Here is a 27,658-nt window from a genome sequence, read left to right as displayed (position 1 = left end):
CTAACCCACTAATTTAGACTAAATATGTTAAATTTGTCGGGGAAAAAAAAAGTAATTTTTGAAAATTTGTCCGGAATTTATGATGAAATTGTCGAACTTTCAGATGGAATTGATGAAATTTTGGATGGCATAGGATGTGGCATGGGTTGTAATAATAGTGTGAAAATTTGTCCGGAGTTTCTGATAAAATTGTCGAAATTTCAGATGGCATGGGCTGTGGCATAGATTGTAATAATAGTGTTTGGCGAGGGCAAAATTAGAAAAATGAAAAAACGACGTATGAAAAAAAACCTGTAGATAGGGGCGCGTTCTTTAAAGGAGAGAGATATGGATGGATGGTTACAAATAAGTTATCAATGTGTCTCTATATTTCATAAGGTGATTATTTGGTCGATTTGTTACTATACTGGGCAATGGGCATGAGATGGCCTTTCCTCTTCCTTGACATGCCAAGCATCACCCAAGAAAAGGATTATTTGCTATCAAACACCCGGACTTTTCAGGTTTTGGTAGATAACCTGGTACAAGCTGTTGGGTTGTGGAACTATCGAGATTTGCTCCGGTGTCCGTATGTCGCGTTCACGATTTTTCTGCTTGGAGAGGAGAGCGCGACCCGCGCCCTGGTTGGCTTTGGAGGAGGCGCGACCTGCGCTCAGATTAACCTTGGTCAAGGCGCGACCCGCGCTCATGCCTTCCGAAATTTTCACTGATTTTTGAAATTTCAGCCCAAAGCCTATTTTCTCACATTTTTCTATGTGTACCTATATAAAGGAAATAGAATAAGGTTTTGAGACAACTTTTGAAAGATTCATTTCTTGAGTATTGTGAGAGCTCCATTGAGCTAGGGTCTGAATGAGGCCTCTTGTTCTTGATTCCTGTTACCTCTTGTAAACTCTCCAATCTTTACTATAAAGGAAACTCGGCTCTTATGTAGATGTAGGTAACATTTACCGAACCACCTAAATCTTTGTGTCTCTTTGCATTATTTACTTCTTTATTTATTGTTTGCTTGTTATGGGTGATGATAAATTAGTGGCTTTACTTGTTTGAATTTGTTGTGATAACTACCAAAGTTTTGGGTGAGTGATTTCCTTGGTGTGATCTCCAAGTTGAAATAATTTAAGATAGAAAGTAGCTAGATTGAGGTGTGACTTTCTAGTGAAATCTCCCAACACAAGCATGATGTTTTTTCAAACAGGCCTCAATCTATACAATTATAAACAAAAGCATATAACAGAGAGGTAATTTACACCCATCTAATGTAACAGTTAGTTGAACTACACTTCAGAATTCAATAGCCTTACTTTGCAACAATATAATGTACAATGCGCATTCACGACAATAAATAGAACTCTCTTCGTACAAGGATTATGGTAATCACATATACAACTTTGTTTCAATCCTTGGGGAATGCTTCAGACTTCTTAGCAGCATAGCATGTGCAGCAGAGTAGGGGTTTCTATAGAGCTGAGAACACTTCCCTTGCTGTTGCAGATAGCATAATCTCTAGGAGACTGAGTTCCACGATTTTAGATCAGGCCGGTTCACGAGGACGAGCAGCCCAGAGTGAACTTAGGGCTCGGAGACGTTGGAAGTAGTCCCCTAATGCAAGCAAGCCTCGAGCTGCTTGACGGGTTGTGAGGATGCGAGACATCTGCTGCAGGGTCTGTTGGCGAAGGTGGTCTGCCTGTTCAAACATCTAATTGTTACCCAACGCCACTAGCAAGAGAGGTTTTCAACAAAACAAAGTTGATTTTTGGCACAGCTAGAGTGAGGACATATCCATACTATTTGTAGGGAAAATTGTCTACAATATATGTCCCATTGCAATTCAATATTACATTACTTCTTACTTCATTCTCAAACTTAACCAGTATCTACTTTACCCAAGATATAGTAACTCATTTATTGGCTCGAGTCAAATTGCCAAGCTTGAGCTGTGGTTAAGTTGGTTTTTCCTATGTTGGAACCACTTTACTGTTGACTGTGTATGTCAGTAAGACAATACGAGGACCTTGATGTATCCTTGTTTTGTTTGGGTACAAAAATGGAATTCAGGATTACCAGGGTGGGGTGAGTATTTATTGATGAAGTTACATTGTGCCAGTTCGGTAAGCATCCCAATAAGTATGACATGGGATCGAGAGCACAATCTTCATTATTCCTTTTAGGTTTCATCAAAGTAGTGCATCCTCTTTAAGGGGGTAAGGTCTCGACTTTTCCCATTCCATAATAATAATAATAATAATACAATAATAACAATTACGACGAATTACTTGGAATGAAATACTACCTGGTTCACAAAACTCACAAGAGCTTCCAACTTCCCCATTGCAGTAGCCATGTGCGACATGTAACCTCCAGATGGATCGGAAACTAGGGTCTCAGCAAGAATTTGCTGAAGTTTATCCATGCCTTGAGAAAGAGCGTCTTCAGCTTGCTGAGACGAATGTTGTAGGTTACATACAGCTACCATTTGTTGCTCTGTCAATGGGTCAAGTTGTGGCGTGAGAACCTGTTATCAGAATGGAGTAGTTTAAATAAGCAAATACACTTCATCACACGAGCTAAATTTCACATGATTCGAATTTCATCTCTCCCCATGATGTTCATCTACGCATGCATGAGCTAAATTCAAACGAAAATGATAACCACCGCAATATTTATATGGGAACAAAGGCACATATTTGTCCAATTTTAAATGCTAGAAGATCAAGAGTAATCTTGAGAGAGAGAGAGAGAGTAGATTTAAACTATATCACCTTTAAAAGCTCTGATGGACGAAATCCTCCAAGCCAAAGAAAAAACCGTTCAGTTGACGTTCTCCACATGCCAGACATCAGATAAAATACATCAGCCTTAGCACAGGTAGCTTTCATTCGAAAAAGGTCATTATAGTGGTTCATGCCACTGTCGACAAGTATCCGCAGCTCTAAATCAGCTATATGCGATTGTAAAGCAATTCTCAGCTCATGAATCTGTCTGTTTTGTTCTTCAACCCAATGTCCATATTCCATCTCAAATGTAGTAACCCCTAATAAATGGCCATAAGCAATAAATAAACAACATAAAATGAGACGATGGAGACATAAAGGAGTTCACAACAAATAAAGGGACTCAATCAAATGACAATTCTTCAAATAAGAAAAACCATCTTTTTCAGGAAGGAGCTAATCCTGTACTGGATCAGCACAAGAATAACGTTTTATTTGATTTATTTATTTATTTATTTATTTTGTTTTTATTGTTATTATTTTTTATTTGGGGGGGGGGGTTAGGGTTTAGGGTGGGCAGCCTTCAATATTGCGATGACCACTCTCCCCCACTAAGTCATTAACTCAGCGATTGAAATTCTTAGGAATAATTTCGAAAAGATGGATAAAACAACCAAGAACTGAAGAAAACGTCCATAGCCTCTTCACTTACATAACCTTTCCAAAATATCACTACCAACCTAACACAGTTTGACATATAAAATGGAAAGATGTTGGAGAGTATATATGTCTGAGAATATTAAATGACAAACCTGAGTTACCAGTACCAGACAACCCTAGATGACCAGTATCCAATGTGCCACCTATGTACATACCCTGCAATTGCAAAAGTCACAGTACTATCAGATTAGGCTAAGTTTGTTACTTACATGATCCTAAAATGTGTGTGTGTGTGTGTGTGTGTGTGAGAGAGAGAGAGAGAGAATAAATAGAATAACAAAAACCATCGACCACCTGCTGTCTGGCTCGCTCCAGCTCCTGCTCTATTTGTGTCAGTTTCAAACGACTTGTCTCCAATTGTTGAACATAGGCCTGTTGAACAAAATTTACAAAAGGTCAATCCTTTTTATCTGAAATAAAGGGTGTACCCTATATAGACATGAATTTGCAAGAAGATATTTTCTTACCTTTTTCCTCAAACGACTTTTGCGGGCTGCCTCGCGGTTTTGAGCAAGACGTCTTATTACCTGTACAAGTTTTCATAATGAAAATTTTGGTTCAGAGTTTGAATCAAAGGATTAATCTCACAAAATTATTTAAATGTCATTGGTAGGTGCACATAGGATGCATTCTCTAAGATGACACTAAGTAAGCAAAGACCATCTCATCTCTGTAGTAACATGTACCTTGGTGGTATAGGAAACAAAATGAAAGATGTAGCACATTGCGTGAAGCAAATTTCACAGCAGACCTTGCTGCAAACAAGGCCACCACAATGAGCTCGAATCAGGTTTTTTTGTATGAAGGGAGGCCCCTAATTTAGCTTACTTTCGTTTTGAGAACTATAGGTTGTGCAAGTGATTGTTGAGTATATGGTCTGTCTACCTATAGTAGGGAGGCCATTTTACCCATGATGATGCACACCCCTATATAGATCTAGTTAGTTTTTTTTTTTTTTTTTTTTTTATATTCTTGTGTTTTCAGTTTCTCTTTCACACTCCCTGTACACCTTTCTAGCTACGTACAATTCAGCTCACTTAGCAAACCAAAACAAAATGAAAGATAGCTAGATCATATGTAATTAATAATGCAAGCCACCATTTACCTTCTCAACAGGCTTATTTGCTTCCTGGTCATACTTTCTTGAATGTCCTAGGCTTCCATGAGAAGTCTCTTCGGACTACACAAGTATATTTGAAACATGAGAATAATAATATAGAAGTTAATCGGCAATTAATATTTTGTATTATCAGTTTTTACTGGAGATATGTATAGCAATCCCAAGAATATATCCAAAACTTACAACAGCCAAAACTGATTCAATCAAGTTAAAGACTTTTTACCTTGTCGTACTTTGCGTCCATCTCCACAATCGAGGACACACCTGTAGTTGGGCTTGTATCAGCTTTGAAGGACTCATCCCACATGCTAACCTGATGAACTGGTTCATATATGCCCATCCTCCTTGAGGTTGCAAACTGAGTTGATGGAGAGGTCATACTCTAAAGACTGGTAAAAGAATGTCAAGTTGACTATTTACCTGCAGCATGGCTGAACATGGATTTAAAACTTAGAGATGGCAGTTTACAGCTATTACTAGTAACAATTAATCAGAGAAATTATAGTTTTATTAACAAACCTCATTTGAAAGGAACTTCAACGGTTTGGCCACATGTAGATGAAAACCAGTATTCCAGCAAATCCTTTTAGTATCACACTATCACCAACAACATCACAGCACAGCCAAAATCTGCTTATTTTCCAACAAGCATGCAACACCACCAATTAGCACACTAAGAAAATCAATTGTAGTCTATGCGCTTCTTAAATTAAAAAAAAATTGAGAAGGTTTAAAAAAGTACTTGAAAATATAGTTCGTTATATTACCAATAGCGACTTACTAATCAGAATATAAACATCTTTAAAATTGGAAAATTATACCCTCTGTCCAGAGAAATATCCAAGTCTTGTACTCATACTAATTAATCATAGTGGTGAAAGACTGAAAGTGCAACGCTATAACTGTAAAATCAGCACAGTTTTCAAATCATGCGCAACTACAACAGCCATGAAAAGCCGCAGTAAATTAAGAAGGGGGCCGAAGAGCTAGATACGACGTGGTGATACCAAACAAGCTTAACACTCAAAACAGAGTAAATTTCAGGACCAAATTCCAGAATCACAGTGTTAACTTCTGACTTTCAGCTGATGAGAAAGAATTTGTTGATGAATAAGTGTCAGTATAAACTCAAAATTTGAGTTTTAAAGATCAGCAAGATTGGTGATGGTATCGAACTTTGTCCAGGTAACACAATTCAAAGTATAACCCTTCAAATCCAAGTTTACTCCCCTAGAGAAATTGTAATACAGATGCATATAAGTTTAATATTTTCAAACTACTATATCCATGATTCAAAACTTCTCAATCAAAAACTATATATCAAACTCTTCAATTTCATAACAAACAGAAGTTGAGAAACAGTAATAACAAGCAAAACACTAAACCAAAAGTGCAATAAATCAGAAACAAAACTTCCAAAAGTCCTAAAAGAAGAAGAAATCAAACCTTAAAATACCAAAATAAGAAAAACTCCCGCTCTCAAAACAATTCAAAAAAACTCAAATCCTCATGGTCATCCTAACTCTGCAAAGACTTCCTCGAAACTCTACTTGTTCAGCACTTGTCTCGTTTCGAAACTCAAGTTTTCTCACGACCCTCACATCCATTCTTCTTTGTTCTTCGTCAAGCTTAATGGACCAGAACAACAAGAAGAAGAAAAGAGAGAGAGGTTTTGAAGAAGGACAAGAAAATAATAGAAAACCAGTTTGATAGTTATGCTTTTTACAGTTTTTAAACTAATGCAGAGCAACAGTCAACGGTTTTTATTGTTAACTAAAAAATATGTATGTCCTATCATATTTCCACTTTGAAAATGCGTACCAGGTCATAATTCCCCTACACCTGATTCCGGCGTTGTTACTGATTTAGTATTAAAATATGAATTTACCAAGTGGTAATGGTGTCTGTGTGGTACAACCGTACGTCAGCTTGTGTGTCAGATTCTGGTTAATAAAAGTGGTACTTGCGTGTTAACTGTCTTCACTTGGTGTGCGCACACACGTGAAGTGAGGGGGGAGAAACTCAGAAGTTATACTACTTCCTTTGTGTCGCGGACAGAGGGGATATACGAGGGTACAGAATAGGACAGTGCTGACATGGCTATGCATTCGTAGGAGATTTCGGACTTTGTTAATAGCTTCTGATTATACTTTTTAACTCTGGGGCATTTTAATCACGGTAAATCTCTTACTGTAATAATCACATTTTGTTCTTTGAAGCTTTTTCGTTAGGGGCCTTTGTCAATATAGAATTCTAGATGCTAGTGTGTTTTTTTTCGGAGAAACCACTTGTTCTTAGATTTGTTAGGAACTTGCACATCATATCAATGGTTTTAAATATTACATATTCTCTTTGGTTCTTAATTTTGGGAACAATGTTGCCATATATTCTATAGCTTTTCATGTTACTTACTATATTCATCTGCATTTGTTGACATTTGATAGATTCCTATCGTTTTGGACAACCGTTGTAGTGGACTAGTAGAGTACACAACTACAGATCACTAATCCCGCTAGCAGAAAAGGTTAATGGACAATAATTAATCATGATTCAAGATTTCAAGAAGCTCTAATCACAGGCATTGTACCCAGTACTATTACCATTAATGCTATGTCACCGTTCTTGAGTCCTATTTTGGCTTTTTTTAGTTTCCATTTTTAAAAGAAAAATAATAACAGACGAAAACTCACTTCTTCATTAGAATCAAATTCAAAAATTCTTCCACATATCTTGTTAATTAGATGATAACTACCTACAATTTATATCATATTAAGAACAGTTTTTTATCTTTTTTCTTAGGACAATTTAGTAGGATATAAAAGATTTTAGTAGGTGCCAACTATCAAAATTAGTGTTGTTGGGGTTAATACCAATATCAATCAATCCCCACTACACAGATAACTTGTACTAGGACCAACAACAATCACCATACAACAATCTAAAAAGCAACTACAACCTAGTTAACATGCCCAACTCTTTAAACAACTATTAACAACAGATAATAATGTAAGGAGAAGAACAAGCATACCACAACACAAAGATATACCGTAGTTCGGCCAATGGTGCCTATTTCTACAAGAGTTAATCCTTTTATAAAGTGGGAAGGAAGATTACAATCACTCATTTCAGTCTCTCACCTTACTAGATCACTCCTCTCTCTTTACAGGCTTGTCTCTCTATAAAGGTTATCTCTCAATCTTGATTGTTTTCAAGATTGGGTTTTCTCTCTCTTGTGTTGCCTTGGTTCGTGTTACTTAGGTTTTCCAAAACCTTGTTTCTGTTTATATAGTAACCCGCAATCTCGCGGTTGCTGTAGCAACCAGAAACTACTAAAATAGACATGGGCGCGGAAGCGCCTTGGCGTGTGCCCCCTCAATGTATTGTAAGTTGTTCACGGCATGGGCGCGGGTGCGCCTTGGGCAAGACCAAATTGAGCGCGCGCGCTCAACCTTCTTCACGCAAATTGAACTTCTTTTTCTCTCCTCATGTGAGGGATGACTCTAACAATCTCCCCCTCCCGAACAGTGAGAGGGATACCTCAATGATATTTCCAAATCAACAAGAGGAGTCTGCTACCATTCCGGCGGTAGCACAACAAACATCAAACTTACCTTTCGGTAAAACTTTGGTCATCATATCCGACCCATTCTTGTCGATATGGATCTTCTCGATACACAAATGTTTGTCTTCGAGTACTTCTCTAATCCAATGATAACACACATGTATGTGCTTAGATCTAGAATGAAAACTCAGATTCTTGCTCAAATGGATGGCGCTCTGACTGTCACATAGAACTACAAACTGTTTCTGCTTTAGCCCTAGTTTATCGAAAAACCTTTTCATCCATAGCATCTCTTTGCAACACCCAGTAACTGCAATATACTCGGCTTCTGTAGTGGATAGGGCAACATACTTTTGCAACTTAGATTGCCAAGAAACTGCTCCCCCTACAAAAGTAACCAGATAACCGGAGGTGGAATTCATCGAGTCAACATCACCTGCCATGTCTGCATCAGTGTAGTCTTGAAGTAAGGGCTTACTTCAACCAAAACACAAACACGATTTGGAAGTGCCATTGAGATATCTCAATATCCACTAAACACCTTCCCAATGTTTCTTATCCAGATTTGATAATAATCGGCTTACAACACCAACGACGAAAGCAATATCCGATCTTGTACACTCCATTGCATACATCAAGCTGCCCACTGCGGATGCATAAGGAAACTTTTCTATCTTACTTTGCTCATGCTCACCCTTTGGACACATCTCTTTGGTCATACAGAACTGGCTACCAAGCGGACAACTGACTGGCTTCGCTTGATCCATGTTGAATCTCTTCAACACCTTCTCAATATAACTTTCTTGAGAAAACTACAACTTCCCACTCTTTTTATCACGAGTGATCCGCATCCCAAGTATCTGTTTTGCTTGACCCAAATCCTTCATCTCAAAGGATTTACTCAAGTCTTTCTTTAGCTTGGATATCTTGTTGATGTTTGGGCCAACTATCAACATATCATCCACATACAACAAGAGCACTATGAAATCTCTGTCTGGAAATTTCTGAACAAACACACAATGATTGGAAGCAGACTTCTTGTATCCTTACTTCGTCATAAATGAATCAAACTTTATGTACTACTATCTCGGTACCTGCTTCAACCCGTACAAGCTCTTTATCAGCTTGTATACTAGGTGCTCCTTGCCTTTGACCTCAAACCTCTGGCTGGTCCATGTAGACATCTTTTTCAAGGTCTCCATGAAGAAAAATTGTCTTAACATCTAGCTGCTCAACCTCCAGACTTATACTTGCAGTCATACCAATACCATTTGGATAGAAGTCATCTTCACTATAGGAGAGAAAATCTCATCAAAGTTAATACATTTTCTTTGATCAAATGCCTTCACAACAAGGCGAGCATTGTGCCTTGGGTGTGGATTATTCTCCTCATGCTTGACTTTGTAGATCAACTTATTCTTGAGAATTTTTCTTTCTTCCGGTTTCTCAACTAACTCATAAGTGTGATTCTTATGCAAAGAATTCATCTCATCATGCATGAACTTCAACCACTTCTCTTTGTCTATACCTTCAAAAACCTCTTGATAGTACATAGGTTCTCTACCATCAGATAGTAAAACATACATATGAGGTGGATACTTGGTTGAAGTTTGTCTCTATCTGTCTAACCTCCTTGCCCCATCTGCTGGTGCCTCAGGAGGATGCACTTCTACTTGCTCTGGTGGTGGTTCATGCCCTTCATCTGCATCTTCTATATCAATAGGTTCTATCCCATCATGAGCAATAGGATTCTCATCATGAGCTTTAAGCCCATGGTTCTCTGTATTCTCAATGGCTTATGCACGTTCCACAGTAGGAACTTCTAGTTCTAAATCAACAAGATCATTAGTGAAAGCTTGTAGATTCTCACCCTCCTCGAAATCTACTATGGTTTGGTTTCCAAGAACACAACATCTCGACTTCGGATTACCTTCTTGTTAATCGGATCATAGAGTTTGTAGCAAAACTTCTCATCCTCATAATCCAGAAAAATGCACTGTTTGGATTTGTCATCAAGCTTGGATCTCTCATCCTTCGAAATATGCACAAATGCCCTGCACTCAAATACCCTAAAGTATCCATAATCAACATTTCTGTCGGACCATACTTTCTCTAGATAATCACTGTTCAGAGGCTTCGACGGTGATAGGTTGATCACATGTATGGATATGCACATTGCTTCTACCCAGTAGCTTTTAGGTAACTTAGAGTGAGACATCATACATCTCATTCTCTCTACAATGGTACGATTCATCCTCTCGGCTATACCATTTTGTTGTAAAGTTTTAGGAACGGTCTGCTCATGACGAATCTCATGACTCTGGCAATACTCTTCAAACGGCCTAATGTACTCACCCCCATTATCTGAGCGAATACACTTCAAAAGCTTCCCTGTCTCTCTTTCTACCATGCTAGGGAATTTCTCAGACACGCCAAGTACTTTATCCTTAGTCTTTAGACTATATGCTCATACCTTTCTCGACGCATCATCAATGAAGGTCACGAAGTATAAAGCTCCTCCGTGGGACTTTACTTTTATAGGACCACATAAATATGTGTGCACTAGTTCAAGGACGATGCCCTTTCTGTGAGACGGGAATCTTTGGAAAGACACCCTGTGTTGCTTTCCTACCAAACAATGAGCACATCTATTTAAATGTGTACCTTTGATGTCTGGCAAGGCTTTTTGCTTGGTAAGAATTTCCATTCCTTTTTCGCCCATATAATACAATCTCTTGTGTCACAGTTCGGAGGTAGTTTCTTCTTCTGCCGCATTTACTTCTGCTTTACACAAACTAGCCTATGTTTTGTAAAGAGAGCAAGTTTTTTTTGTTTGACTGCTACAATGGAACCTCTGCTCAGTTTCCATACCCCGTTGCCAAACGAGTTTAAAAAGCCATCATCATCTAACTTCCTCGCGGAAATTAAGCTTTGTCGAATGTCAAGGACATATTTTACATCCTTGAATATCAAGGTGTATCCGACATTGGTTTCTATATGAATATCCTCAATGCCTGCAATCTTTGAGACTCCACTGTTGCCTATCTTCACTTCACCATATTCACCACAGCTGTAGGTAGTGAAGAATCCCTTGTGCGGTGTGATGTGATAGGATGCTCCTGTATCTATCACCCACTCAGATCCCGCACATGAGGTACTAAAGACAAAGACTCACCACAATCTGACACAATTTCCACTAGACCATCATCGACTAGTGCAGTAGTATCTCTGCCTGAGTTTCCGTTCCTCTTTACCATGTCTTCATGTACACAGTTATTCTTCTCATCCCTCTTCAGTGTTCTGCACTCATACCTAAAGTGATCCTTGGTGGCACAGTAATAACATTGTCTCTCTGCCTTAGGAGTTCTAGTTTCACTCCTAGATTTGCTTCTGTCATCACCTCTAGAATGAGATGGTTTTCTGCTCCGTTCCTCTCCCCTGTTTCTCTGTGACAAGAATCTCTTATTGAGAGGAGCTTCTTGAACTCCTTCTAGTCTCCTCATTCAACAAAGACGCGGTAGCCATCTCCATGGAAATGATTCCATCCTTAGCTGATATGTGTAGAGAAACTGCTAACGTCTCCCAACTTTCAGGTAAAGAGTTTAATAGAAACAAGGCCTCAACTTCATCTCCCATATTAATCTTCATCAAATGCAACTGATTGATGGTATTCTGTAGTTCATTAAAATGCTCAGACATTGAAGAACCTTCTTGGTACTTCATGTTGGCAAACTTCTTAACGAGTAGCACTTTGTTTCCGCCCGACTTTCTCTCATAGAGGTTTTCGAGTTTCTTCCACAAGCCAAAAGTTGTAGTCTCTTAGGATACATGGTGAAAGACACTATCGTCAATCCACTGTCGAATGTACCCAATTGTTTTTCTGTCAAGCTTGCTCCACTCAGCCGCAGCAACCGATTTCGGTTTTTCTCCTCTATTCTCAATAGGTTGTGCCAAGTCCTTGCAATAGATCAAGTCTTCTATCTTGGCTTTCCAAATGGTGTAGTTCTTTCTATTCATACTAGTCATGTGAATGTTCACAGAATGGTCCAACTCTACAAGTTATTTTCAACTCAAACCTCCTATCAGGAATTTGTCCAAACACCTTCTGGGCTAGGTTTGGATAACACTCTAGGTTAATCTAACCAAGGCTATGATACCACTTGTTGGGGTTAATACTAATACCCAACGATCCTCACTACACATATAACTTGTACTAGGACCAACAACAATCACCAGACAACAATCTAAAAATCAACTACAACCTAGCTAGCATGTCAAACTCTCTAAATAACTATTAACAGTAGATAATAATGTAATAAGAAGAACAAACATACCACAACACAAAGACATACCGTGGTTCGGCCAATGATGCCTACTTCCACAAAAGCTAATCCTTTTATAAAGTGGGAAGAAATATTACAATCTCTCCTTTCAGTCTCTCACCTTACTAGATCACTCCTCTCTCTTTACAGGCTTGTCTCTCTATAAAGGTTATCTCTCAATCTTGATTGCTTTCAAGATTAGGTTTTCTCTCTTTTGTGTTGTCTTGGTTCATGTTGCTTAGGTTTTCCAAAACCTTGTTTCTATTTATATAGTAACCCGCAATCTCGTGATTACTGTAACAACCAGAAACTACGAAAATAGACATGGGCGCCTGGCAAATGTCGATGTCGAAGACGCAAGTATTGTAAGTGTTCACAAAGACGCCAAATAAAGCGCCGCTTTCGGCCTTCTTCTTCACGCAAACTGAATTTCTTTTTCTCTCCTCATGTGAGGGATAACTCCAACAAGTATAACTTTAGAGTGATGATAACAAGAGGTCTGGGGCTCAAACCCTGCTAATATTAAAGAGTTACTGATCTCATTCAAAACAAGTTTGCTAATAAAAAAACAAAATAAGTTACAAGTCTATTTTGGGTATGTTAGAGTCATAGCAGGATTTAAGTAATCTTGTTACAACATGATAGAGATGGAATTGTCATCAACATTTTGCTGACTACTAAGCTAGCTGCCAAGTAGGGATATCAATGGGTCGGGCCAGAGTCGAAGTCTAATTGAATCCGAACCGATAAGATAGGGACTTATAACTTAAATGTTGTCCGATAAAACTATTGGGCTAGTTATGGGCATACCCCCATCCGACCTGATAACATTTTGGTCCGAAAACTAAGATTATTTTTTTAGTTTTTCAAATAAGTACTATTAAATTTGTGTTATCCGATAAAACTATTGGGCCAGTTATGGGCATACCCCCATCCGACCTGATAACATCTTGGTCCGAAAACTAAGATTATTTTTTTAGTTTTTCAAATAAGTACTATTAAATTTGTAACTACTATATACATAAAATGCTAAAAGGCTTGATGGATTAGGTTGTAGTGCCACATATAAAGTTTGGGTTTGAGTCTTACTGCACTCTATTTCAGTTTTTTTTAGATAAATGATAAAAAAAAAAAACATTATTTCCATGTAATCTTATTAGACCTAAGCCAGACTTGAATCCGATCAAGTCCGGTCCGCTGACAACTCTGCCAAATTAGTTATTGCTTAATTAATATAATTGGATAATAAGAAAAGATAACTCAATAGCACTATAGAGTTACCAAATTGTTACAAAATAAACATGAGTACATATATAGATCAATTCGATCATTCGAACTCACTCACAACATCATTCTCTCTAAATTTTCAATAAGGTATGTCCAATTATCTTTACAAAAATTGAATACAATTTACACAGCAGAAACGCAAATGCAGAACTACTTGCTGCTGCTTTATGTTACGTGTCTTCGAGTTTTGGTCTTCTGGATGGATGCTTTAACAGATGTGAAAGTGTGAAACAATTGCTAAATGACAAAAATATTGAAAGCAAAAATCAAAGTAAAAAGAGAAAAAAAGAATAAAACAAATAATTTATTTCCAAGTTCTTCGTATCCCTAGTAGTTAAATATCACACGAAATAACATACTCCCTTTACGTGGCCGGTATATCGGATAAGTGTAGCCAAATGGCCAATCCACTTTGATATAGTTTATCTACTAGTTAACTATATCATGATAACTTTAATAAATAAGATTAGGACAAATAAACAATATTTTAGCACAACTAATCTAATAAAGTTTGGTGTATTTTCGGGGTCCAACGAGGTAGAAGTGTAGAACATTTGATTCAAGAATCTATCAATCTTGCATACATGAGTAAAGATACCCCCACCACACTTCCAAGAATAACCACACAAGAATCAACTTTTTCTTTTGTTGGAGGTTTTGGATTCTTTCTTCCTTTTGTGTCTTGGGAGAATTAATGGCATCACCTTTTGTAAATCTCACCACTCACTTCATATAAAGTGAAGTTTTATAGTGAAAAATACTGTTGTAAAAGATGACGACCACAATCATCGAATATAATAATAACAAGTGGGTTTAAGGGATCCATGAAATTTGTATATCTTTTAAGGTCAGGTTACCATTGATGTGGTGCTTAGATCTGGAAAGCTCCCAATGATATAGTTTTTGATTTGTTTACTGAATTATAATTGCTTATTTTTTAGTATTGTGTGGGGACCGTGTTCGTGTACGATATGGATAATGATGTCATATGGCCTTAGTAAGAGGCTGGTGAATGGTGAATGGTGAATGGTGAATTGGTGCTATTGTTTTATCATTTATCCCTCACAATCCATATTAATGGAACTTTCACAACGATAATCTAAACTTTGTGGCATTTGTGAAGAAAAGAAAGAGTTCAAAAACAAGAAGGGGGCATGGACCATTGATAGAAGTGCTAGAAACTTTGTGGTCAATGGGGAGTTTTTTTTTTTTTGGTCTAATCAACAGGGAAATTAGTGTAACGGTGTATTTGAAGTATTTTTCTCCCCTTCCAGTTTCAAGATATTTAGAGAAGATTGCTAAATAGAATCATCCAAAATGTAGGCCCCATCCCCCAAGAGTGGTGCTTATGTGCTAATGGACATGTAATTTGCAGTTTTCTTTATGTTGTTGTCGTCTAGATTTTATGTAGTGCCAAGGTCTTTTCAATGGTTTTGGTGTTGGCGTCACAAAGAAAGGTGTACACAGGCATGAATAATAATCGGGGTTTTTAGGTTTTGCCCCCGATTAGGTAAGTATATTTATATTTTGGCCCCTTTTTTTTTTTTTTTATTAGATTTGGCCTTTTTAGTCTAAAAATGAACTAGAATCGAACCGAGATTGTCTTGAAATTATTTAATGACAAAATTGCCTTTAGTGTTGGGGGTAAGAAGGTAAATTATATGTTTTTCTTCCCCAATTTTATCCCAACTCACTACTTTTGAAACAAATTAATGATAAGCTCTAACTAATATAACAAACTCAATATTTATAATGTCACTATATAATTGGGTGTTTTACTTTTTTTGCAAATCACTTTAATTTCTTAATGTTTATTTGCAAAAACTCCAAAACACCATATTTTCTCAAATGGGTTATTCAAACTTCTTCAAACTCTCTTCAAATTTTAATATATTTTGAATTAGTTAATATTGCTAAATTGATAACAATATAGTAGAAGATAATAAAAAAGATAAATACTTCAAGAAAATAAAAGAACCCATGGCATGTCTTTCTTTCTCATATAGTTACAAATTATCACCCTATTAATGAATTTGAACTATTAATGAATTTGAACTTTCTTTGAGCCTATGTATGAGTTTGACACATTTTTCAATTAAATTCAACCATTTGTAATTTTTATGTCTTGAAAAATGTTTATTTGTTAGTATGATGATTGGAAAAATGTTGATTTGTTAATATGTTAGTTTGAAATTTCCAAAGAGGTTATGAAAACCTAATTAGGGCAAAATAGTAGGGGCAAAACCTAAAAACTAATTAATGAGTTTAAAGGCAATTTTGTCATTAAATAAAATTTAAACTCAACCCAGTTCGGTTCTTGGTTTCTTTTGAACCAGAAGGGCCAAACCCTAATAAATAAAAAAGATGAGACCAAAACCTAAATATGCCTAAATAATTAGGAGCAAAACCTAAAAACCACATAATAATTTAGTGATACGTGAGGATTCAATCAAAATCCATGCAATTTGATTCTCTAGAAAATTTTAATTATATTTTTGAATTTTTTAAATATTATATCAATACGTTATAGACGTAATAGATATACCTCGAGTCTCGGCTGGTAAGTGCCGAAATCTTTAGGAGTTGGCCTTTCAAACATTAGCCGCACTTGGGATTTGAACTGTCTCTCAAGCTCTCAATTCCTCCTAATTGTTTCCAGTAATTGAGAGCAGAGAATGAAGAACAAACTAACTGCAGATTCGTCTTGCATGTTTGATTGAACTTACTCAGCACTTCTCTGTCAATATTGTATTTTAAGTTTGTAATCTATTCAGTATTGAGTGAGGGTCTCACTACTCCTACTTCAGTTCTCCGTCAGTCCCTCATTCGTTGTTCCTTCTGTCGTGGGCGTATGCTGAGTTGCTGACCCAAATGATCCAAATGATGTATAGTCCTTAATTGGGCCGAGGATATAGTTGCTCATTGGCATTGCAACTGGCAAGTTGCCCAAGGAATACCTTTTCCTTGTAACTGTGGTAAGTTTTCATTAAGAAAAGCTTCACCTTCAAGGTAGTGAGGTACTATTCACATACGGAGTTTTCAGTTTTGATCACATACATAGAGAGGGCACGAGAAAACTTTATTGAAGTGTGGAATCACGTTGTTTCATTTGGAAAATAGCAATTATATGTATCTCTTCTAAGTTCCTAACTTCTGTTGGGAATAGTGTCTAATATTGACATGCCTTTTTACTGGGTGTCTGGGTATGTACTACTGTTACAGTATAACTATTAACTATGTAGTAGACTGGTGTCTTCCTTTGCATATAGTGGTGGACTGGTGGCTGGTGTACATGAAAGTGGAGAGAAACAGAATGACAGACCAAACCGTGTATTGGTAATGAGAAATGACAATGTTCTGCTATGTGGAGAATATGGAAGATGTGCAAGTTCTCTCATGTGAAATGTATATCGCTTCAGCTGTGAGCCTGTGACTCATCTGTAGTTTAGTAGTACCATAGCTTAGTCGTACTTAGGCTTCTGATCTTTCTGTGTTATATGTCAGAGGAACGATAGTGGTCTATTTCAGGGTACACATTGCATCGAGTACAATCTTTCTCAATTTTTTTTAAATTCACAAACTCATTGCTTACTTCGAAATAAAACAAGAACCCTTAGGACCATGTCATTAACAAAACCTGGCAAGATAAACTTATTCCTAACAAGGAAATGAACCTACAAATTTTTTGTTTCATCAATGGAAACTGCCCTACCCTTCTCTGATGTGCATTACACTTGTAGGGGCCGATATCATTGAGGTCAACAGTGTCCAGGTACTTCGAGACTTGATGAGACCCAGTACCATCCCAGTTTCTTTGAATCGGCTAGTGCAAAAGAGCCACGTCCTATTTATTCTGATGTGTCATTTCGGCAAGGTCTTCTCTGTAAGGAAGATCATCAGATATATGTGTATCATCTGCTGGATTAATTCCTTTCTCAATTTGGATTTGGGCAAAATGGTCGGGCTTGGTTGCGTCTATAAACGTCACCACTTTGTCTTTGCGTACGGCTAAGTAGATGACAGAAATGACATAAATGGCCATCATGGGAAACACAATTATCCCAATGAAAACGTTGGCCACTTTTGGAAGCTTGTTGTGGATCAACCAGTCAATGAAAGCACTGGCCAAGAAGTATATATTGGTCGCAATCAGGCAAAGGCCAAGTATCCATGAGAAAGCAATGATCTGCACTCAGAAATAGTACAAGTATGAGATACTGACTAATATAAGAAGGCTCACTTCTGAATTATTCAACAATTCTACAACTGCTTTTATCGCCACATCATCAGAAAAAGCAATATAATTTTTATTTTATTTTTGATTGGTAAGCCTGTTTTAAATGAGATCAGTAACTCTTTGCTAGTCGGCACCTACAAAAAAAGCAATATAATTGAAACAATGTTTGCAATGATCAATAATGTTGAATATCTTACATATTTAGAGTTTTTGTGAGGTCCCATTTTATGCTTGCTACTGCTGAACTTGAGGAGTGGTATGAGTGCAAATGGAAGTTCAAAAGATAGTATCATCTGTGCAAAGTTTAGAAGAAGGGTAAGAACAAACAGTTAGCTTTGTTCAATAGGACTGAAATGGAAATACGAACCGAAGCAATGATGATCAGTTGGCCGGCTCCTGAAGATCCCCCGATAATAGAGACGATCAGACTTGGGGCAATAGCAATACACCGTGTCATCAAATTCCTTATCCACATCTTCATTTTAAGGTTTAAGAATCCCTGGAATCATTTTAGACGGAAAAGAGTAAAGAATATGTGGACACGATAACCAATCAGAAGAAACAAACAAAAACCGGCCAATCAGAACAAACAAACTATTTATCCCATTAACCTGCATGATGTACTGTCCTGCATAAGTGCCAGTTATTGCAGAGCTTTGCCCTGAAGCTAATAACGCAATTGCATATATATTTGCACTCGATTTTTTCAACACATTCTGCATTGAATTAATTGAAACTTAGGTTTTTATCCCGTAAATAAAGCAGTTAGAAAAGAAAAATAAAATAACACAAAATTCTAGGTCATGAATTTGACATTTCAACTTAATAGCAATTTCAGACCTGTAGAAGGAAAGAGGCCGAGTTTAGAGTGATATCTTTGCAGCGATCCTTATCATCATGGGACAGGTTTTTCTCTGAACAGACAGTGCCAGAGACAGAGATGACAGCAACATTGATAAAGAAGGCTATTACCAATGCGAATCCACTCTCTATCAGGAAATACCTGCATGCACTCTTAACAACATAAACAAAACTTAGTAAACACAAATTTGAGAACACTTTTGATCCTAATTTCAGTATTTGCTCACATTGATTCCATTGACTGATTTAGGTATCTTCCTTGAGAGAACCAGTGCGGAATGGAGAAATAGGTTATGTCTGTTGAAGAAACATAAGTGTCAGTGTGTTTGTAAGACCAAAAAGAGTGGAGGTACTGTTAACCACCTGCTAATTTGTTTACATCTTAATAAGTCTTTAAAGGATAAAATATAAATAGAATCATACGGCATGATAAGGGCGCCAAATAGTGCAATTGCATCGCCGGTAGCTCCATCTCCATTTAGTTTGGGGATGAACATTCCCTGAAGCACACCAGTAACTGGAGGTTTCACATAACTCAGCTCTGCAAAGAAACACCCCGCCATCACGAACACAAAAAGTGCTATCAATATTTCAAGCTTCCGGATCTGGCAAAATAATGAAACACAAAAGGGAGAAAGAATCAAATTTTGAAAATCAGATAACACTACTATGGAAACCCGCTTCTATAAATAAATTGTAGTTGTAAATCTGATGTTAACAAAGTAACAACCAGCTACAACTGTGCTTTACTTAATTTGACGTATCATCTTCTTGATGATCACTTATTCCATTCAACAGAATAAACTATCAAATAAAGTTCTTTGTTCCGACCATATGCACAAATTATTGAATGGTAAACAATGAAAATAGGTTACAGTCAAAGAAATGAACTATATATAATGTTCTACTAGTATACAACAATTTTTGCAACTGTTAGTTATCCTAATGCAAACTTAGAAAGATACCCGAACAGCACTCAACATTAAAGTTCAAATCAAAATTTCAGAGAAATATCTGACAATTTAAACTTACTCCATATCGTTGTACGCCAAGGAGAAGCAGAGTACTCAGACCAGTGAGTAAAACTCCAACCCATACTTGAATGCCAAATAATATATTTAGTGCAAAGGCTGTTCCAATTACTGTGGAAAACAGCAAAAGTCAAAGTAGAACAAATTGCATTGAGTTCCAGTGCTGACATGTTCACAAGAAGGGAAAAAACTGAAAGTCAGATGAAACATGGAAGTTATACCTTCTGGGATATCAGCCGCAATAACAGCAACCTCTGCGAGTAACCATAGGCAATAATTGACATACTTCGGGTACTCTTCTTTGCACAACTCCGATAGGTGTCTCCCTGGGCACATATAAAACAGCACCAATAACAACAGATTAACAACAGGATCGGCATATACACAGATACACACAAGCACTGCAAACTATTAAAACAATATTTTGCTTCTTACCAGTGGATACGCCAAGATTAGCAGCTAAAGACTGGATTATAAGCGCAAAGATCAATCCAATGAGAATTACCCATAAAAGCTGGCGCAATGGAGCAAAATATAATGTTATCGTAACTTAAATAATATTTCAACAATTAAAAGCAAAACTTTGTTTAATCTTATAGTATATTACCTCATATCTGTGTTTAGCTCCAGCTTGTAAATCAGTTTCCACTGCACCACAAACACATCAAATTCCTTAAGCAGATAGTCCCAAAACAAATCAAGTTCTTGCAGGTACGCATACACCTAATATTTATTTATCTCTCTTAAGAAGATTGAACAGAAAATGACATCGAAATTCAATCATTTCTGTTTTGTGTCAGATGGATCATGGAAGTGAGCTCAGAAACTAATAATCATCAATATTATAATAAAGATTCAACTTTTTTTTTTTTTTTTTTAACCATGAGAAACAAACTAGCCACTATAACTCTTATTACAATAAACATCAGTGCCAGTTTACAGCTCTTTTAAGAACCATTATCATCAAATGAATACAATACCCTTAAAACCTACCTCTAAATGATTCACATATAAACTATCTCTAAATGATTCACATATACTCATTCTTCCTCAGTTCAGCTACGAACTGCTACAACAATATTGAAAACTGATAAGCCATCCAACGCAGCACTCATAGGCATGGATGGATCAAGAAATGTTGTTTACAAGTAATAACATTGGCACAAAAGCATCGATCAAAGTCAACAGAAAGTAATACAGCATGTAAAAATCGATCCCTCTAAACCCAATGTTTAAAAGCAATGCTCGCGGTCATCGTTGCATGGGGAGACATTTTCCTCTTTTGACTCAGTCGAGCTTGACATTAGAGTACAGAAGAGTATCCCTTGTAAGTGGCATGTTTAGTAGGAAGTATATCCCCATCAAAGTCGACAGTAGAAGAATGATTCCTGTAATCCAAGCAAGAGTTCGCCTAACTAGCAGAACCTCTGCAATCTTTGTTATATCCGTTGAGTTATTTACCTCCCCCAACAACCTTATAGAGGGTTGAGATGTAATTTTCACATTCAACTTTGATCCAAGTTCCACGTCAGGTTTCTCATTAAACAACAGGACTCCAACAATTTGACCTTTGTATGCCTCCTGTAAAGAATGGAATAGTTTTGTTAGTGTAGTCACGAACAACTCCATCTTTTGTTCTGAAAAACCATCCAGGCCATGTTTCTCCCGCAAAGCCTTAAGGCCAGAGAAAGAGCCTATCATTAATTCTGCCGGACTGTGTATGCTACGGGAAGAATCTACATGCATCTCCGTTGCTCTTCTGATATTGCGAATCAATGAAACAACAGTTACTATAAACTCCCTGTCTGTTTCCTTTGACATATGCAGGTTCAAAGACGTGCCACTGGCCAAAGTGACAGTCAATTCTCCATTCAATGGATCCTGAGCATCACTAACATATGAACCACCAAACCAGGATGCAAGATTCTGGAGTTCTTTATCAATGCAAACTGCATCACATTCCAAACCCAAGTATTCATCCAAGGATATCACAGAAACTTCATCTTTGCCCGGAAGGTGAATTTCAGCTTTTGTTGACTCAAACAGAACCTTGCTCCTAATGGCACTACCAACTTGAGCATTACTCAGGTGGTCCATCACTAGCTGTTGATCTTGAGTTCCTCCAACTTCAAGCATGAGAACAGCACGAGGCCTATTGAATGGATTGGGCGAAAGAACTTCATTTAACTTAGAGGAACTATCTGCTGAAAGAGATGCAGGAGGATTAAAACCAAGCAAGACTGATATTGCAGCACCAACATCAGACAGCGACATCGAGCTAGTCTTTGGAAGAGCATGTGATGAATGAGTACGAAGAAAGTGATTGTCAGGTCCATCTATAAACAAAATCGACCCATTGCTCTCTTCTTCATTAGCCTTGATTTGAAGGCAGAGAATTAAGAGAGGCAACAATAACAATATCGAAAAACGAAGACTGTCCATTATTGCAACAATAACAATAAAGATTCAACTTTAATACCCTACTAAGTACTAACTAACATGCGATCTCAATCCCAGTTCAAGCCTTACATTGCTTCTAGAATTACAATCAGCTTCCAATTCTAACCCCCTAAAAAATAGAACAATCCTAATAAGACTATCTAGCGAGCTCATAACAAAACTTACCCACATCATAATAATTTACCCAGTACCAAGAAGAGCTGAAATTTTTAAATTTAAACTTTAACATTGCAAAATAAAGGATATGGAAAACTTACAATTTCCAGGATCCAAATAAGCCAGTGATACTAAAAAACCAGGCCCCACAAACGACAAGAAATTTCTGCATGCAGATTTCTAATCATTCAACCAAAAAAAGAAACAACATCAGTACATAGCACTTTTCTAATGTCAGAACTCAGAACCAAAACAAAAAATCACACGTACAAACCTTTTGGGTATTTTCACTTTCCATTTTCACACTCACTTTTTTTTTAACTTTCTTCCCCAAATATGTGAGATTCTGTTTTCACAAGAATGTTATATATATAGCTCAGTTCACACGCCATTCTTATGCTACTCAAACCTGGAAAATGCAAAGCGTGTGTCTGTATGTGCCATCTCAGCAATGGAAAGTGGGACCCATGTGTTTACTTTTGCTAACACACGTTGAATAACAGTTACCAATACCATGGACTCTTACAAAATCGGATTTTTCTCCACCTAATTCGATATTTAGGGTTATCTGGATTTTGGATTGTAAGTTTATCTATTTTTAGAATCATATTTGATTGATTTGATTACGTAACTAATCTGTTGACACTCATGCAATTTTAATGAACATATGTGACAGCCACACGCCCATAAGAGTATAAGACTAAGTCACACACCCGTATGTGACAGTCACTGCAAAAAATATCCACAATCACAACTTTCTAGCCGCCTTTGAATGGTTTTCTCCAATGCCGTAGAAAATAAACCACAACCACTACTCCCTAGTTGCTTTTGACCAAAAAAAAAAAAAAAACAAAATGGAAAATAATTTTTTCTAATGTACAAATACAAAATAATAGGAATACAAAGATAATTCACCAAAACTAAAGATTTTGAAAATATATTTAGTGAAACAAATTTTCTAGCACATCTGATATAACCTATTTAATCGCCGATTATTCGGGGTGAGTTGTATGGATGCACCTTATTTGGATGCTACAATAAGTTCGGCATTGAAACAAGAAATCGAGAGTATGCTAGTTAGATTGAGAGATGTAATTGGGCACGATTCTCCGTTTGGAGATGAATTACTTATTAGTGAATCAGGCAACAAAGTCCAAGTTTTAGCAAGTAGCAACACGTTCTGTCTTGGGTGCAGGTATCGTGCATACGCATACCCCATTTAGCGCACTTGCTGACATGCGCAAAACACACCAAGAACTGTATCTAGAATTACTAATCATATTCTGAAGAGGAACCTTCTCCTATATGATCTTCGTATCATTTTTAATAAGATAACATTCAATAAGTCTGGAGGTGGGCATGAAAAGGAAAAACTATCTTAGTTATCATATTATATAAATATAAATATAATAAAAACAACATAATCTGTATTTTTTCATATATATTTACAAGTCTTGATGTATGCTGCAAATAGAAATACTGCAGTCAAGATATTGCATTGAACAAACATTGGAGGGCATGACAGCCTTCCATCTATACGTACAACATCACCAGTTAAAGCTGATTGATTCAAAGTGAAGGTTATCAGCCAAACCAGATGAGCAAATGGTTGCAACTTCATGTCTCATCTTCCTCGGCCCACACACCATAACACCAATATTTGTTCCTTCACAATTAAGTAGAACATCTGCAAGGGAAAAAAGAATTAAGTGTAAGCACAAAGAGTTTCATTTTAGCTGTAAAAGGAGCAGAGAAAAGATGGATGGACTAGTACTTTTTAGATCAGGTCTTGAGCCATAGTGCACACTGGTTGCCTGCAGAAGGGATTGCTTGGGGAGGCTTTCCAACTCTCCGTCGGCATTGTGGAACCATGACCCTTGTGATGGTACATCTGTGTTCTGGATCTGCTTGGCAGCTTCTATGGCATTTTGTTTGTTCATAAAAACTACCGCACTAGCTGTGATGGCTATGCATACACATAGAAATAACATGTTGAGAACATTCCTCGAGGAGTAGGGGTAGATCTCGTAGGTGTTATGGTCGATAGGATATATGTAAAAACGAGTGAGAATGCCCAATATAATAAGGAAAATAACAAACGAAGAAGTGATTATAGCGCCAAGGCAGAGCCAGTTACTGTGTCCAAGTATCGCATAAATGGGACTGTCTGATGCATTGGGCTTGAACCATATAGTGCTAAGGAGATTCATTTTGTCGATGGAGATATTTTGTTGTTTCTCTCTAGTAACATAAGCTTCAATTTGTAATTGTACATGAGACATGTCCAAAGGGTTTCCAGATACAGGGAGGAGGAGGTCTAACATGGTCAGATATGCAGACGTCTTGAAGGCACATACTAACAGGATTCTCGGCGTTTTCCCATTCATTCTGGTGCTCGTGAAGATCAGCTCACGAATTATCGAGATGAAAGGAGTGATGCCACTGCCGCCACTCATCATCACAAGAGTATCGTGCCTGGGCCGATGTTATAACTAGGGTTAATCCTTATGATTATACATTTGCGTTAGTTACTCACAGAAAACCAAGCATGTGTACTACTTTTAGTTAGTATGCAAACCTTAGAAAATGAGTCGAAGCAGGTCCATAAGGTCCTTCAACTGCTACATTAAGTTGCTCGATTGATGAGGGAGATGACAGCATCTGGTAAAGCTTTTGGGACCAAGTTCCTTCCCTTTTGATGACAACACTTAGCTTATCTGGCTCCAAATTACTGTTGGAGGTTATAGTAAAAGGGTGCCATTGCAGCTTAGAGATGCTAGGCACATTAATGAACATGATGCTGGTGGGACTATATTCCAGACCTGAAACATGATAGGCAATTTTGGGACAGCTTAGTGTTAGAGACTGTTTATTATATGGAGAACAGTTCAAATTTCACTGCCGATGCTGCCTATTCTGTAGTTGCAGAATTACCTGTGCTCTTAGAGAAATTCAGCTCAATAGTTTCACAAGGTAAAACACGGGAAGAAAGCAGTCGAACATTTTGTCGTGATTGTAAGAATCGCAGATACCGATCAATTAAGAAGAGATACAGGCCCGGAAGCATAATGCAAGAGTACGAGATCCCAACATGTAAGATAAAGAAAATGAGGAAGAGGGAGTATAAGTTATGAGTGTAGAAGAAGATCTCAAACATCTTTCGTCTTATGAGAGGGAAGCTTGTTGCCCACATGGCTAGTCCAAAGAACAATGACAGCTCTCCTGCTACATTTGATATTGAAACTTTATCCCATTTAAGCATCTGAAATACAATAGATACCACTAATTCAGGAGCTGTATGTGGTGTTCTAAAACCTCAGAAACTGGGTTTGCAGGATTGTGGTAGTCAGAGTACGTCCAATCGAGTTTGAAATGCGGTACATTATATTCTATCAGCTTGAATCATTTTTAACAACAGGGAAACTGCTGTTAAGTTCTAGCCGGAGGATCCAAAGATGAAACATTGTCAGAGTTCTAATGAGGAACACACACATAAAAGGTGTTCCCGAAGACTAATGATACTTGTTTTGGGTAGAAGAAGTCGGTCCATAATCAATATAACTGTCATGACTCAAATTAGCTCAAATATAAGTAACTATGTTTCCATTTCTTTTTCCTTGATTTACCTCTGAAGTTTGACCAGTTACTATCCAGTATATGATGTAACATAGACCATGTGCCGAGAATAATGTCATTGCTATGTGCCCGAGCCAGATATGGTACTTGATGCTGGCTTCAGAAGTAAGTCCCACAAGCGGTAACATGGACGATCCTCGTGTTACAGGGAAGAAGAGAAAGGCCAGACATATGTTGCCAACAAGGCCTAGCATTAGAGCTGCAGTGCCTAACTTAGCTTCCCACCTGCAAAAATATATGCAGCAAAGTCATACAGATCAATGATATTTATTCCTGTGGTATATCATTCAAGCACACTGAGGGTTGTTACTGGAATCAGTGGAATGGACCATCTTCTTACACTTTTTCCCCGGACTTTTCAGCAGCCAATTGCGGTGCGCGATCCGTGAGAATCCTATCTGTAAGTAACTAACAAAAAACCATACCAAGAGCGCAATGAACATCGTGATGAGGACCAGTTCTGTCCAAGAAATTATCCCCAGTGGATTATTCACAAGGATTGGGCGCTTCCATGAAAGTAAACCATTTTTTCCACCTCGGATGCTAACAAGAGAATACCGCACAGGAATCAGTCCATTTGGAGTTACAAAACAGAGAAAAACTAACAAATAACATTAGTTAGTCATTACTCACTAGGTCCCATTTACCAGGGATCATATATGATGCTCCCAAGTCCCAAAATCCTGAGGCTAAATAACATATTGAAAATCTATGTGCGATTACTCGATTTGAGATGGATTTCTTGATATCCATCCTTACGGATAATTATGCACACAGAAGTACAGAACATCAGAATTAATAACTAACAACCTTAATACTATTTTTCTTCTTTTTGGTAAAGCTAGTTAATCAACTTAATTTCACTGTTGAGATCCCAAGAACATGACGTACCTTTTAGAATGATTATCTTCACATTTCTTTTCCAAATGAAGATACACACAACCTAGAACCGCTATGAAGAGCATAGGAGACGTATACACCAAAAGTGTTGCCCCTACATACATAATATTTAACAATTACATAAACATAAACATCAACTATCAATTAGAGTACTAATGGACAGCCACTGAACTATGTAAAGTTTGCAAATTCTGTCCGTCTTTTCCCATGAACACAACAAAATTATCGCAATTGTGTCAGTCAGTCTAACACTCTAATTTGATTGTTTAAGACTTAACTAAGAAGTGAATAAAAGCAAACCTTGTATTCCGAAGAATGTAGACATAGTCTTAGCCCGTATTCTAGGCGACCATATATCCCAGTTAGTTTTGGTTGGCATTACGACCCATAACATCATAGTCCCAAGAAAAAGTACAACAATCAGAAGCATTATCAGTGCTTTTATTATCTTCTTCATCAATATTGAGACCATGATTGTGATATATGTCTTAATGATTGGGGATTCTGTACAGTGGTACTTTCAACAATCAAGAGCATTTATTGTCTGTAAAGTCAGAACTAATAAGTCGTACATGCATGCTACTTTGCAATTGTATCCACACGTTGTTGATGAATGAGACTGTGAGAGTGGCTAATAGGATCTGGACTTGGA

General features: G+C 37.3%; 4 protein-coding genes across 5 annotated transcripts; all 4 read right to left on the bottom strand.

Annotated features, from left to right (window-relative positions):
- Positions 1-1,231: 1,231 nt before the first annotated feature.
- On the bottom strand, positions 1,232-6,302 carry LOC147502407 (transcription factor TGA1-like). 2 transcript variants are annotated; one of them, XM_086607227.1, is made up of 10 exons: positions 6,001-6,302; positions 5,074-5,184; positions 4,778-4,985; positions 4,540-4,614; positions 3,902-3,961; positions 3,729-3,806; positions 3,527-3,590; positions 2,763-3,034; positions 2,294-2,515; positions 1,232-1,687 (listed from the first exon to the last, which is right to left on the bottom strand). In XM_086607227.1, exons 3-10 carry the CDS (start codon positions 4,931-4,933, stop codon positions 1,535-1,537), a joined length of 1,080 nt encoding a protein of 359 aa, XP_086463353.1. In that variant the 5' UTR covers positions 4,934-4,985; positions 5,074-5,184; positions 6,001-6,302; the 3' UTR covers positions 1,232-1,534. The 2 variants fall into 2 exon arrangements, with proteins under 2 accessions (XP_086463353.1, XP_086463354.1); XM_086607228.1 differs by having other exon boundaries at positions 4,778-4,974; positions 6,001-6,257.
- A 10,966-nt stretch (positions 6,303-17,268) lies between these two features.
- On the bottom strand, positions 17,269-23,191 carry LOC147502405 (metal transporter Nramp7.2-like). The gene is made up of 13 exons (XM_086607225.1): positions 22,745-23,191; positions 22,572-22,650; positions 20,462-20,502; positions 20,290-20,368; positions 20,076-20,180; positions 19,856-19,965; positions 19,247-19,428; positions 19,051-19,120; positions 18,803-18,976; positions 18,574-18,678; positions 18,330-18,461; positions 18,160-18,255; positions 17,269-17,911 (listed from the first exon to the last, which is right to left on the bottom strand). Exons 1-13 carry the CDS (start codon positions 22,766-22,768, stop codon positions 17,570-17,572), a joined length of 1,539 nt encoding a protein of 512 aa, XP_086463351.1. The 5' UTR covers positions 22,769-23,191; the 3' UTR covers positions 17,269-17,569.
- LOC147502406 (uncharacterized) lies at positions 20,740-22,540 on the bottom strand. Its single transcript, XM_086607226.1, has one exon. The coding sequence runs from the start codon at positions 22,294-22,296 to the stop codon at positions 21,142-21,144; it is 1,155 nt and encodes a 384-aa protein (XP_086463352.1). The 5' UTR covers positions 22,297-22,540; the 3' UTR covers positions 20,740-21,141.
- A 639-nt stretch (positions 23,192-23,830) lies between the features above and the next one.
- LOC147502404 (ferric reduction oxidase 2-like) lies at positions 23,831-27,608 on the bottom strand. The gene is given in 9 exon segments (XM_086607223.1): positions 23,831-24,157; positions 24,245-24,945; positions 25,049-25,292; positions 25,405-25,732; positions 26,097-26,331; positions 26,447-26,484; positions 26,487-26,649; positions 26,998-27,100; positions 27,307-27,608. Coding segments are annotated over 9 exon segments (2,124 nt in total). The 5' UTR covers positions 27,479-27,608; the 3' UTR covers positions 23,831-24,017.
- Between the last annotated feature and the right edge of the window lie 50 nt (positions 27,609-27,658).

The sequence above is a fragment of the Coptis chinensis genome, chromosome 4, assembly GCF_015680905.1.
Source record: "Coptis chinensis isolate HL-2020 chromosome 4, ASM1568090v1, whole genome shotgun sequence".
Classification (NCBI taxonomy): domain Eukaryota; kingdom Viridiplantae; phylum Streptophyta; class Magnoliopsida; order Ranunculales; family Ranunculaceae; genus Coptis; species Coptis chinensis.
Note: the sequence above shows the minus strand (reverse complement) of the source record. Positions and strands in the feature narration are given on the sequence as shown.

Excerpts from the sequence above, each read along its gene's own strand:
- LOC147502406 (XM_086607226.1), bottom strand. The coding sequence starts at position 22,296 with ATGGACAGTCTTCGTTTTTCGATATTGTTATTGTTGCCTCTCTTAATT.
- LOC147502407 (XM_086607227.1), bottom strand. The coding sequence starts at position 4,933 with ATGACCTCTCCATCAACTCAGTTTGCAACCTCAAGGAGGATGGGCATA. Across the intron at positions 3,962-4,539 it reads CAAATAAGCCTGTTGAGAAG|GTAATAAGACGTCTTGCTCA; the intron begins GTAAATGGTGGC and ends AAACTTGTACAG. Across the intron at positions 3,035-3,526 it reads GTCTGGTACTGGTAACTCAG|GGGTTACTACATTTGAGATG; the intron begins GTTTGTCATTTA and ends GCCATTTATTAG.
- LOC147502405 (XM_086607225.1), bottom strand. The coding sequence starts at position 22,768 with ATGGAAAGTGAAAATACCCAAAAG. Across the intron at positions 19,966-20,075 it reads TGCGGCTGATATCCCAGAAG|TAATTGGAACAGCCTTTGCA; the intron begins GTATAACTTCCA and ends TGTTTTCCACAG. Across the intron at positions 19,121-19,246 it reads TTTGGCGCCCTTATCATGCC|ACATAACCTATTTCTCCATT; the intron begins GTATGATTCTAT and ends TTTCTTCAACAG.